Genomic DNA, 13,041 nt, shown 5'->3' on the forward strand with positions numbered 1-13,041 from the left:
TATGAGGTCAAGTTCATCTAGAAAACCATCCAGAATTTCAATAATAATTGCATTACACTGCATGCCATTCTATCGTACTCAACGTTAAAGCTGAAATGAACTTGTGGACCTCGGGCATGTGCTATTAATAAATTTTCTCTTGATCAATAGTGATGATGTTTTGGATTATACCGAATTTTTTTTATGTTATGGCGGCAAATGTTAAAATATCTACCAATAGCACACCTGAGCTGATTGATGATTAAAACAACACATTTTTTTAATCATTTGGACGGTATTAAATATCTTTAAATTAATTTAAAATTAAATGCTTAATTATATGCTTCAAAATAACCAAGATCACCAATTTTAACGTCTTCACTTAGAATAAAAAAAATTGTCTACTTCTTTTTACAAAAACGGCTTCATTATTTTTAAAGATTTGATACAGACGCAGAAAAAATTGTTCATGTGATGGAACGCGGTGTAGATATACGTTTATGTATCGTTCTCTTCACTTGCAGACCATTTACTGTATATCAAATAGCTTTCTAACATTTCTTCCTTTTCTTCATACATAAAAACCTTTTTTGAATAAGTGATACGCTAAAATTAATTTAAATAATTGCTAACAATTGATATAACAATGCTAATAATTAACACATCAAAACTATTTTTTTGACTAGTTTTCTACATGACCCAGGCCTTCTTTGAACAATTTCTTCTGCGCCTTTATCGAATATTTAGAAATGATGAAATAGTGTATGCTAAAAAAAAGGAGCCGAAAAGATTTATAATAAATGAAGACGTGGAAATTGGTGTAAGAAAAACAATAAATGGAAATTGAAGTTTTATTTTGCAATCACTCATAGCCATCTGGTCCAAAAGAGAAATGTGCTGATAATTCGGTTATCTTCAATTTTACGAACGTTAGAGTAGAAAATCAACATTTTTTCCTAAACCCTAATTTGTATCTCTACTCATAACAAAGTTACCAACAATGAATTCTTAATTTAGAGCAGTCGGTATAGATGGCGCAAAATCCACAGTCCACTTCTGAGCAAAAATCTTTTACATCCAAAACTTTATAAGTTAAGTTTATTCTTTAAAAAATTACCCACTCCCCTCTGATAATCAGATTTATAGGAACATGTTTTATCCGGGAATGTTCCGATAAACATATAAAATCAAACTTTTGAGCCTCTAAGAACAATTTTAATGAGGTGGTAAGCTAAATCGCCATTTTCTGTGAGAATAACGCGTGTGTGTGTGATTTTTTTTTTAAACGAGACGAAGTGATTCGGGCTACTGACCTTAACCACTTGGGCCTGGCCCAATCTGGCGGCCACATGGAGGGCGGCTTGTCCGTGCAGGTCCTGCAGATCGAACAGGGACTCGGGAGACTGTTCGCTCGACGTGCTAGCTAAGGACATCTGCTGAAAATCAATAAGAAAACGCATTATTATTATTTGATCACATTTGAAATTCTTGCTGCCGCGGCTAAGATCGTTAAAAACTCCAGTGCGACGTCACTATATTAAAATAACCAAAAATATTGACTCATTTTCCTTTTTAAATCCATAGCTGGTCGATAAACAGCCGTCGAAACCCATATCGTACTATATTAAGAAAAGTATTTCTAGGACATTGTCACAAAGTCGATCAAATTCCTTGAAATACCAATTGGCTAAATTCAATCGTTTTTAACAATTTCAAGCCAAATCAGTACCCCCACTACTTCGACACAGACCCGCATATCCTATAGAACTTTAAACAACGGGCTCTTCCCAATTAACTTCTGCCAAAATGATCTCTTAACGTTAATAAACGATGCTTGCCTAAAATTATCGGCTAAACGGTGCCATTATCGGATATGTATATTTACATTCGTCGCTGATATATTCTATTTGTTATTAACTATTAATTAATTATTATTAATTATTTATTTTCTTATACCTAAAATAAACAAAACTCTAAAACTATAAAATAATGTTGTCGAGTCGCATCTTTTACTGCAAATGGAAGTTAGCCATGCAAATAAGTAATTATTTGAAATCTGTCAATTTTGTATTAGTTTTCTCAATTAATTTATTGTTAGTTGCAACTCAACCACGAATCTTTCGATGGAAAAAATGGTCGACATGATCTTCGTACTGGGATCTAGCGAGAAGAATGCATTATTCGCTAAGAAAATTTCCAAGCCTTTAAAATAACTCTTGAGAATTCGATGAATCGTTTTACTCGAACTGGAAGTGTTGCTTATGAAAAGAACGAAAGAGTAAGACTGTAGTGAACGAGGAAAATGAATTTCAAGTATTACATAGTGTTACAGAGAACCCACATGTAAGTGTAAGACAAATGTCCCAAGACTTAATAATTTCTAAGAGTTCTGTGAATTAATATTTTGCGAAAAACTAAGATGCGTCCTTATTGTGTATAACTTCATCAAGAACTCGATGACAATCATTATCACATTATATAAACATTTTGTGAATGGGCATAAGAAAGGTTTTGGAATATGTATTATCTACAATGAATAGACATTCCATAAACATAATTTTCACTATTATGCTAACAATAGACGGCGTACGGCCTCATTTTTTTGAAAATACAGTGAATGGACAAGCTTACTTAAGTCTTTTTAGAACAGAGGTTGCAAAATATGTTAAGATCTATCCCAAATGAAGGTATCTATTAGTGACATAATATACAGAGTGTTCTATTAAAAAATACAAGTTTGATTTCCCACATATTTATGAATCGCCCTGTATATTTGAAAATAAACGAGATAAATTACTTTGACTTTGACTGTTTGGACACTCTGTATAAAAACAGGCTTCTTTGCAATAGCTCATGAAGAACTGCACTGAATTGGATGATGTTTTTTGGTTTTGTAGCTTTGCTGAAGGCGCACAATGCGAATATTTTTCGAGTTCCGTGCAACGCGATTTTCTGAGTGTTTGATGTTGGACGACATGCGTTTTTACTAAATTAAAATGACGCCTCAAGGCCTAGCGTTTTTCAACGATCCATATAGTCGTGATACTTGTTAGCAGTTTCTTTGAAAACCCCAGTTTACTGCATCTTGCAATCCCAAAACAAAAATTTTCGATAGGCGTAAGTTAAAGTTAGAAACATTTGACAACGTCGATCCCGAAGCTTTAACGAGGTTTCAAATTGGGCCGTCAAATTTAAACCGATTAATTAGACGGCGACAATTGCGACAGATACAAGTTAATTGGTAAGGCAGCTTTCAAAATTTAACCATAGGCGGGGCACTAATTTTCCCACACGATTAAAATATTGTTTCTTAAAAAAAAATTTAAAAGTGCTTTAGAAATTTGCATAAAGCAAAGTTTTAAGAAGAAGACGCCTCGAAGAAGCAATAATTAATAACACTGAATAAGGTTTTCTCAAATTGCCCCAAACAATGTACGACTATTTTTAAGTTTCTAGCACGACCGCCAGATGGCGTAATCGTGTTATTGATTTTTAGATCCCGTTTTTTGAGATAATCCTATTTTACAGAGAGCTAAGTCTTAAAGCAACAGAATTTTGAAATTGTTTTTGCTCTATCTCTTACGGTATCGGAACACATTCAGACATAAACTTGGATTGATTTGGATTGGTTGTATCGCAGGTAGAGGGCGTTTTACGTCATCACTATATATGAAATTTATTTTCTCACCAAAAATAAATACAACGGTATCACTTTTTTGGAATAACCTAATAAGGGTCTAATAGGATTCTATTCTATTCTCTTTATTAACCTATCTAACCAAAAGGCCCTTTAACGGCGATACAAGCAATCCAAATCTATCTACTCAAAGCAACGTTAATAGCCGAAATCAAGTAGGGGCAACCTTGTGTTTTAAAGTAGTGTATAATAATAATTTTTAACGATAGATATCACACATGAAATAATACGATACTGTTATTATAATAATATATAATATATATAATAATTTATTAAAATAACAAAATGAAATTTAAAAAAAGGGTACAACATTATAATTAAATCATGAAATTTCGAATTATTAAAAACGAATAGGTTAAATAGGGACACTGAAGTCAACGAAGCTTGAATTTGGGAAAATAATCCATCGATGTTTAGGTTAATTCTATTGAAACAAAGACGTAAAGAATTTTCCAAATTATCATCTGTCAACCTGTCATCATTGCAAAGAACTGATCGCAACGCGAATTTTCTAGCTGCTGTCTTCACGTCGCGTCTTCAAATTTAGATTTTAGGAGTGATTTGAAGTGAAATTAACCAAATTGATAGTTTTCAATACCATATTCTTAACATTCTGGAGTTGAATGGAATGCAAACACAAATTCTGTTGCTGGATAATGCATGTGAAGGACTATCAAATAATCTTTTTCCATATTTATGCAGTTGCTTTTTCATTCAAAATTCCGATGTAACCTTTACGTAAGCCGACCATAGACGGTGCACCATCTCTGCATAGTCCAATTAATTTTGACCATACCAAGGCAAAATTTTTGAATACCTTTTCAAATTTCATTAAAAATGTCCTACCCTGCAGTGCTTCCTTTTAACGGCAACAATTCCTCTGGAATAAATATAGCCGATTCAGCCGTCTCGGACAAATCGGTGCTCTTGTCTAATGCTATGGAAAATTATCCAAAACTTCTAACATACACTCCTTGATAAATCCTTCTTCAACAAACGGTTTTAACGACTTCACCAATTTTGCACTAACTAACAAACCAGCTTTCACGACATGCTTATTTTGCCGAAAGCTTCTAAACTTTGTCTTTTCTTATTTGCATCTTCATATTGAATTCTTTCGTCACTGAAATAAATTCATTACGCAGCAAACAAATAGGCTTACCATTGTGCAAGGTAAAAAAGAATTCTTCAGTCCATTTGTCTAGTGTGGAAGAATTGAGAAACAATAATCTTTTGTCACGTCACCACTCGACATGCTTGCCAACTTGATTCCGTGATTATGAGTAAGTAGTGTAATACATATATTTTAATTTGGTTTTCTACAACATAGTACAGGGTGTCCCATTATAAATTAACTTAGTTAATATTGATCTTACAATGAAGTCTAAATTACCTATGTTGGAGGCTTCCGATTCTGCAATTAAATATATCAAATAAAAATTTATTCTGTCAAATTTTGGCAGGTCGCCATTTTTTTTAAATTGAATATCCTGTATTTCAATGTGTCAATTGATTGCAATTTTTCTCCTGATTTAAAATATATGCAAGTTGTTAGGGTTATTTTTGACAGGCTTTGAAATATCGCGTTTTTTATCTAATATTGGATGTAAGGAAGTCAATAACTATTGTTTCAAAAATCAAATTAGCGATGATAGCTGTTATCATGGAAACTGGCGTAGTTAACTGTCATTATATATTAAAATCGTATGTACACAAGCGGAAAAGTTGGTCGTTTTGTTGGTATTTTTAAAAAGTAACCAAAATCAGGCTACTGCTCGCATTCCGCAGAGATTCCAAGTTAAGAAACATTTTATAGCACTTACAGGTTAAAAAATAACTGCTTAGTCAAAAGAAGAAGAATGCAAGCTTCCTGTAATGTTAATGAAGAACTTGGTTATAATGGGTGTTTTTTTTCGATGTATAGAACTTTAAGTTGGCATTACTGTTCAAGAAGGCGACCGATTTAAGAGCTGTCAGTGATTTATTCTCAGTTTGGATTGGCAATTCATCATGAATAGACTCACCCCTGAACAACGCTTGCAAATAGTGCAATTATATTTCGAACATAATGGTTCTGTGCGGAATACGTATCGCGAACGTTTTCGCACCACGTTTACTCTTATTGATAACTCGCATCCCCAGAGACGCCATACGGTGTGCACGGAAGAAGCTATTGCTGCTGTAGAGCGTAGCATTGAGGAAGACCCGAATGAGTCCATCCGCCATCGAGCACAGGAATTGGATCTGTGTCCATCCACTCTATGGAAGATTTTGCGGAAGGATCTTGGTTTACCTGCTTACAAAATCCAACTCGTGCAAGAATTGAAGCCAAACGATCATCAAGTAAGGCGTAGATTCGTCGAATGGGTCCAAAACGAGATTGCCGTTGTTCCCGATTTTCATAAGCGAATTTTGTTTAGCGATGAAGCGCACCTCTGGTTGAATGGCTACGTCAACAAACAAAACTGCCGCATTTGGAGTGAAGCTAATCCTCAAGTGCCGTTACATCCAGAAAAACTGACTGTTTGGTGCGCTTTATGGGCTGGTGGAATCATTGGTCCGTACTTCTTCAAAAAAGATGATGGCCAGAACGTTACAGTCAATGGTGGTGGGTGTAGAGCTATGATTACTAACTCTTTCATTCCTGAATTGAATAACCATGATGTCCAGGAGATGTAGTTTCAACAAGACGGCGCAACATGTCACACAGCTCATGCCACAATCGATTTATTGAATATCACGTTTGGTGACCGCCTAATTTCACGTTTTGGACCTGTGAATTGGCCTCCAAGATCTTGTGATTTAACACCGCTAGACTACTTTCTGTGGGGCTATGTGAAGTCATTGGTCTATGCGGATAAGCCACAAACGCTTGACGCCGACATACGGCCACAAATGTTGGAAAAAGTCATCGAAAATTGGACATCCAGATTGGACTACATCCGCGCCAGCCGTGGCGGTCATATGTCAGAAATCATATTTAAAATGTAATGCCACAAGATAAATAAAATTCATGTCAATCGAATAATCCATCGTTGTTTTATTGCAACTTAAAGTTCTATACATCGAAAAAAAAACACCCCTTATTTTCAACGTAAGAATTTCAATCACTAATGTTAAAATTAAAATTAAAATCTTATTAATTTGAAATGCAGAAGCTAAGTTTGAAATATTTCTTTTCAAAGCAAGTAAAAGTAAAATCAGCGGATTTCAAAGACACATAAAATGCACACTTACAAGAGCTTTGCTGCGTTATGTTAGAACGAATTCAAGAATCACTTAATTTTATTCACAACATACTGTTTATCGACGAATCCTTATTTAATACGGTCTCACCGTCTAATTTAAACAACACACATTTCTGGTTAAGTGAAAATTTCGACAAAATTTTGCCAATTAAAAAATCTGGTCGAAACCTAAAGATGTTTTAGTAAGACGTTATTTGATAATACTTACGTATGTATCTTTTTTATTAATATAAGCTGAATATTATAAGAAATATTCAGAAATTAACAAAAATACAAAAAAACTAAAGAATATAAATTGCAGCCCTTAAAAAAGAAAAAGAAAAAAAATATAAAAAGAAAAACAATAAATGAATGTAAAATGGTTCAGCCTTCAAAATATATAAGAAATAAATGTTCAAATTTTCATGAAATTATATATTTTCACATGACAATTGTTTCTTTATCAAATGTAATATTTACAAACTACCTGCTACTGTATATACCGAAAAATGACAATAAAACCTTCATTAATGTTGTGAGAATTTAAGTTTAATAATGGAGAGGTATTTAAATCTAATTTATCGTTAAGCAATACATTTGAATGGCGCATTTTGTTAACCTCCAAGGCTTCCAATAAATTTAATTTTCTACTTTTTGTTTTTAAACGCTCTTTTATGTTCGTTAATGCGTTTCTTGAAGGATCTACCTGTTTGTCCAATATAAATTTTATAACAAGATCCGGATTTCAACCTGTAGACACCTGATTTTTCAGATTTTGGACATTTCGTTTTATTATTTTTTAAATATTTTCCTATTGTGTTGTTAGTTCTGAAAGCTATTTTTAAACCACATTTTGACAAATATTTTAAAACTTTTTCATTGTAACAAAGAACTTAATATCATTTAACAAATTGCACTGAACAACGGCTACAATCTGTCCATAATCGATAAAATTATAAATAAAAAGCAAATCCAGAAAACAGTAAACTCTATTTATCCGAAACATAATACAGAACACGAACAATTTAAAACAGTTACGTACATAGGAGAACCCAGTGAAAAAAATTCAAAACATTTGTCAAAATGTGGTTTAAAAATAGCTTTCAGAACTAACAACACAATAGCAAAATATTTAAAAAACAATAAAACGAAAGGTCGAAAATATCAAAAACCAGGTGTCTACAGGTTGAAATGCGGATTTTGTCATATAATTTATATTGGACAAACAATAGTCTATAATCTAATTATGCTACACACTTAAACATAAAAAACACATTTTTGACGAAAATTTTGCTATTTTACATACAGCTACAAAAAGTAGAAAATTAAATTTATTGGAAGCCATGGAGATTAACAAAATGAGACATTCAAATGTACTGCTTTGTCTCATTTGTCAAAATGTGGTTTAAAAATAGCTTTCAGGACTAACAACACAATAGGAAAATATTTGAAAAACAATAAAACGAAATGTCCAAAATCTCAAAAATCAGGTGTCTACAGGTTGAAATGCGAATCTTGTCATAAAATTTATATCGGACAAACAGGTAGATCATTCAAGAAGCGCATTAACGAACATAAAGGAGCGTATAAAAACAATAGTCTAGATTCTAATTATGCTACACACATAAACACATTTTTGACGACAATTTTGATATTTTACATACAGCCACAAAAAATAGAAAATTAAATTTATTGAAAGCCATGGAGATTAACAAAATGATACATTCAAATGTATTGCTAAACGATCAATTAGATTTAAATACCTTTCCATTATTAAGCTTAAATTCTCACAACAACATTAAGGTTTTATTGTCATTTTTCGGTATATATGGTACCAGCTAGTTTGTAAATATTACATTTTATAAAGACAGGGTGTTCTCGAAACAATTGTCATGAGAAAATATATAATTTCGTGAAAATCTGAAGTTTTAGTTCTTATTTATTTTGTTAAAAAGATTTTCATCAAGTAAAAGTCACCTCAGTTCAATGTTCAGTCTCTCCTTAATCTCACCAGCTCATTTAATTTATTTTTAAATTTGAAGTAGATGAGCAAGTAATTAAATCCAGTGGAAGTTAAATGAAAGAGCTCTGAAGCGCAGCCATACTATGCTTGGGAACATAGAACTGGTTATGATGACGAGTCGCCCTGTTATATATATATAAATATATATATATATATATATATATATATATATATATATATATATATATATATATATATATATATATATATATATATATATATATATATATATATATATATATATATATATATATATATATATATATATATATATATAATCACTACCCCTGGCCCGTCTATCTACCTTTCAGATAGATTTAATCACTAAATTTAATCAAACCATAGATGTATCTCAGGCAGACATTTTGCAATTTTTGTAAGATTAGTAAGATGATACATTCTCGATCGTTATCGATTAAAATCTTCTCTGTTAATGTTTTATTTTTTAATAGATAACTCCATACCCTGAGAGATATGAAGTCGCATAAGTCGTGCCATTATTGACATTGAAAATTCGCTATGTTATTTTTTATATTTATATATTTTGAAATAAACGGAGCTTTGTCATAGCAAGTTTTTGACCTCTACAAGATGCTATAGTTGAAATCCAACGTTTCGCGTCACATACATCATGTTCATTTTATTCAAATTCAGACCTGTTGCCGAATTTACATTTTTATTGATATTCTTGGTTGACTAGTTTTACCATATTCTAAAGTTACATATTTACTGGCATATGATGTCATCATTGAGAGAATATCTTTCGCAGTTTCTCATTGTTTTATTCTAAAAAGCTAACAACGCTACTCCACTGAAAATGTAAAACGATACGTAATTCGAATCCACAGGGCGACGTATTTTCAACTCGTCCGCTACAGATGTTGTCTGAAACAATATATAAAGGAAAGAAACGTCGACGACCATCTTTCCACCATGCGATAGAGAGAGTAGACAAGTTGACTTATTTTCGGTCATTTGATAGGGCATTTAAAATTAGACACAACAAATACAGGAGGATTCACGGACTCCGAAATAAAAGTAAGTTTCTGTAACAGTTGATGTATTCGCCTCAGGTGTCCGTAAAATTGTCAATCGATGCGATTGAACGTTTAGAAAATTTCATGTTTAAGGGCTATAGTGCGAAAGTCTTCCAAATGACGGAAATAGCGAAGAACTAAAACAAAGTTTTGGTTAATTTGCTTATACTACTCCACAAATAAAAATAATAATAAAAAATACAAAAATAAAATAAAATTCATTATTTCCGTGACATTCACAACACAACATTAATTCCATAAGCCAAGAATTTTTGAAAACTGATTTCGAACTGACATTTGATTTTCTATAATTTGGGCCTCCTAAATTTAAATGTTATAAAAATTTTCTTCTACTGGGAATGGTTTTTTTTTATCGACATTAAAATAGTGCAAGAACAAAAGCCGAATTTAAAAATCTAAATTAAGTAACAAAGCTTCAAACAATAGTTAAGTACTCTTCCGCTTTAATGACGAGCAGTATTCTGCCATCGTTGCAACGTTCCATAAACCTTGATATCTGCGTTCTTTCTTTTATACCTTGGAGGAACCTCTCACCTTGCTCCTCACTCACGACACCAAGAGTTTCGGAAAATAATTTCAGATGTGAGTGCAAGAAGTGTAGTTTTATGTTCATATTCCATCCCATTTCCCTACAAATCATCGAACTATAGTCCTTGCATTCGATTTTCTCAAGCACCAGTTACAGATTTACGTAGCATTCTTTCATTTGCTCAGAATGAACGACAGGTAAAGAAGTGATAACATTTGCGATGTGCAAAGGATTAGCTTTAAAGCTTCTCTTAGATGAGTCAACAACAATAAAAAGCCTCCAGTACTCAGAATTTTGGTTTATACAAAGTTTCTCCATTAGATTAGGAATATCGGCGCAATAAACACTTTGTTCAAAATAGCCTGTAAATTCTGCCTCGAAACTTCCTGAAACATGATATTTTAACGTCTTGTGCCAGTAAACTTTTATTTAGAAGTCTAGATGCTTAGGTAAATCTAAGCCTCTCAAAAAGTCATCAAGTTCTGATTGTGAAAATAACTGTGGTTAATGGAAAACTCTCCAACACTAACCAACATCACCATAGACACATAGAAAACAAAAAACATTGTTTCTCTATTCGTTTAGTCGCTATAACTACAAAAAAATAAAAGAAAAATACAAAATCACAAAACCGTTGTTGTGTTGTGTTATTATAGACATTCAATATTTAGGCATGGAAACGTGATAATGAACGAGTTTTTAATTGTCTTCTGAAATAGTTGATAAAATATAAGCTGATCCGTTTGAATAAACACATTTTCATTATTTTCGCTTCGATCGGTATAATCACGCATTTTGAGGGCCCCCGTGTATGTACTGTCTGCATAGAACTATTCTTCGTAAACTATATCCAATATTTATGATCTCAACGAATTCAAATATGGCCGTAATAAAGACTTCATTAGAACTACGTTTCGAAGAAAAATAGGAAAAACAATTAATTACGCATACAGTGTGTCCCAGATAAGGGATTCTTGGGAACCATAAGAGATATGAAGATGGTTAAATTGGAAAAAAGTTGCAAAACTTAAAGGTTAATAACGCGCTGTTGGGAAAATTAAAAAAATCCCATTTTATTTTTTTTTTACGCCAAAGGTAAAACGTCCAGGACAGGAAGGTCCGGTAAGGAGATCTGGCGGGCAACGGAAACAAACAAAAATTCCTAATCGGCTTCATGAAATAAATTTGGCCCTTATATACCATACTAGACGTTCACATTCTATCGATATTGTTAATTCACTTCGTCCATCCAATGACGATTCGCTGGCGATCAATAAGAAAAAGTAGTAGAAAAAGTTGGAATGCTTATCTACAATAGAATTTACCCAATTATAGTAAAAGAAAATATTTGAAAACAGATAACGATAAAACATATTGTATAAAAATATAATAGAAACTGAGATAAATAACGAACTTTTGAGTTTTAATTTTTTTTATTCATGTTCTAGATTAGGATAAAGATATTGCGATACTTTTTTCATTAGATGGTTCAGCTCATGTTTGACTATCAAATGATGTAAAAAAATTATATTGTTTGATTTTTTTTTTCAGAAATTCTACTTAACCTCTAGAAGCGAGAGAAAAAGAAGTAGACGGAATCGAAAATAATAGATAAAAAATAGAAGGTGGTACAAAAATTCACACCTACATATATATACACACACACACACACGCGCGCGGGCACCGCACTCACACACACGTCGCGCACTCACACAAATAGTTATGAAGATTGCAAGCAAGCCTCCAATAGCTATACTGAATTTTTTGAATGCGAATCATAGACTCGAGATTTAGATACGGGCCATAAATAAAATGGCAATAGTTAATACGTTAAAACACTAAGCTTGCGCAAAGATTACATTTTAGGGTTGTACTGAGAAAATGTTTGCTTGAATATAAAAGTTTTAAGTTAATAGATGCTTCCCGAATTAACTTTTTAACATGTTCGCGAAACATAAGCTCCGTGTCTAAGATGGTAAGATTTCTAGCAGAATCAACAGCAAGAATAGTGCATAAGACTCAATTCAATTTAAGATTATTTTCCAATGACAATTTAGACAAACTATCCAATTCATCGCTAGTTATTTTTTATCAGAATTGTTAACATTATTGGCATCAAAATGGGTATAAAGTTGTTCATTATCAGCGTAGACCTGACCACCGCAGGCAAATTTTAAAATACTAGTTGTATAAATAAAAAAAACGCTACCCTGTGGAATATCCGACAATATACTCACCCTCGACGACGTTTTACCATTGTAATTTATACTCTGATAAATTTGGAAATGGATTGTCAAATCCATAGTATTTAAGTTCAGCCCACATTAATTTATGATCAATAGTGCAAACGCCTTCAAAAAATCTAATAAGATGAGTGCACCTAACAAAACATATTTAAATTTGTCTCAGCTTTAAAACAGTGTTCACTCTAAGTACGTAAACGCATGTAAAGTATTGTGATTTTCCACAAAAATACATGTTCTTATATTTAATTTTTACTACGTTATCCACGTCATTTTTTTACATTT

General features: G+C 32.4%; 1 protein-coding gene across 2 annotated transcripts in view; it reads right to left on the reverse strand.

Annotated features, from left to right (window-relative positions):
* The window catches only part of LOC132705839 (ankyrin repeat domain-containing protein 50), a 103,169-nt gene that overhangs the window by 37,502 nt on the left and 52,626 nt on the right, over positions 1 to 13,041 (reverse strand). Inside the window, exon 4 of one of the 2 annotated variants that reach the window (XM_060676758.1) lies at positions 1,293 to 1,412. In XM_060676758.1, the coding sequence (XP_060532741.1) occupies positions 1,293 to 1,412 (120 nt within the window). Of the gene's footprint in view, positions 1 to 1,292; positions 1,416 to 13,041 lie in introns of both variants that reach the window. The other variant, XM_060676757.1, reaches the window with a different exon arrangement.

This window comes from Cylas formicarius, unplaced genomic scaffold (genome assembly GCF_029955315.1).
Source record: "Cylas formicarius isolate icCylForm1 unplaced genomic scaffold, icCylForm1.1 PGA_scaffold_8__14_contigs__length_24414737, whole genome shotgun sequence".
NCBI lineage: Eukaryota > Metazoa > Arthropoda > Insecta > Coleoptera > Brentidae > Cylas > Cylas formicarius.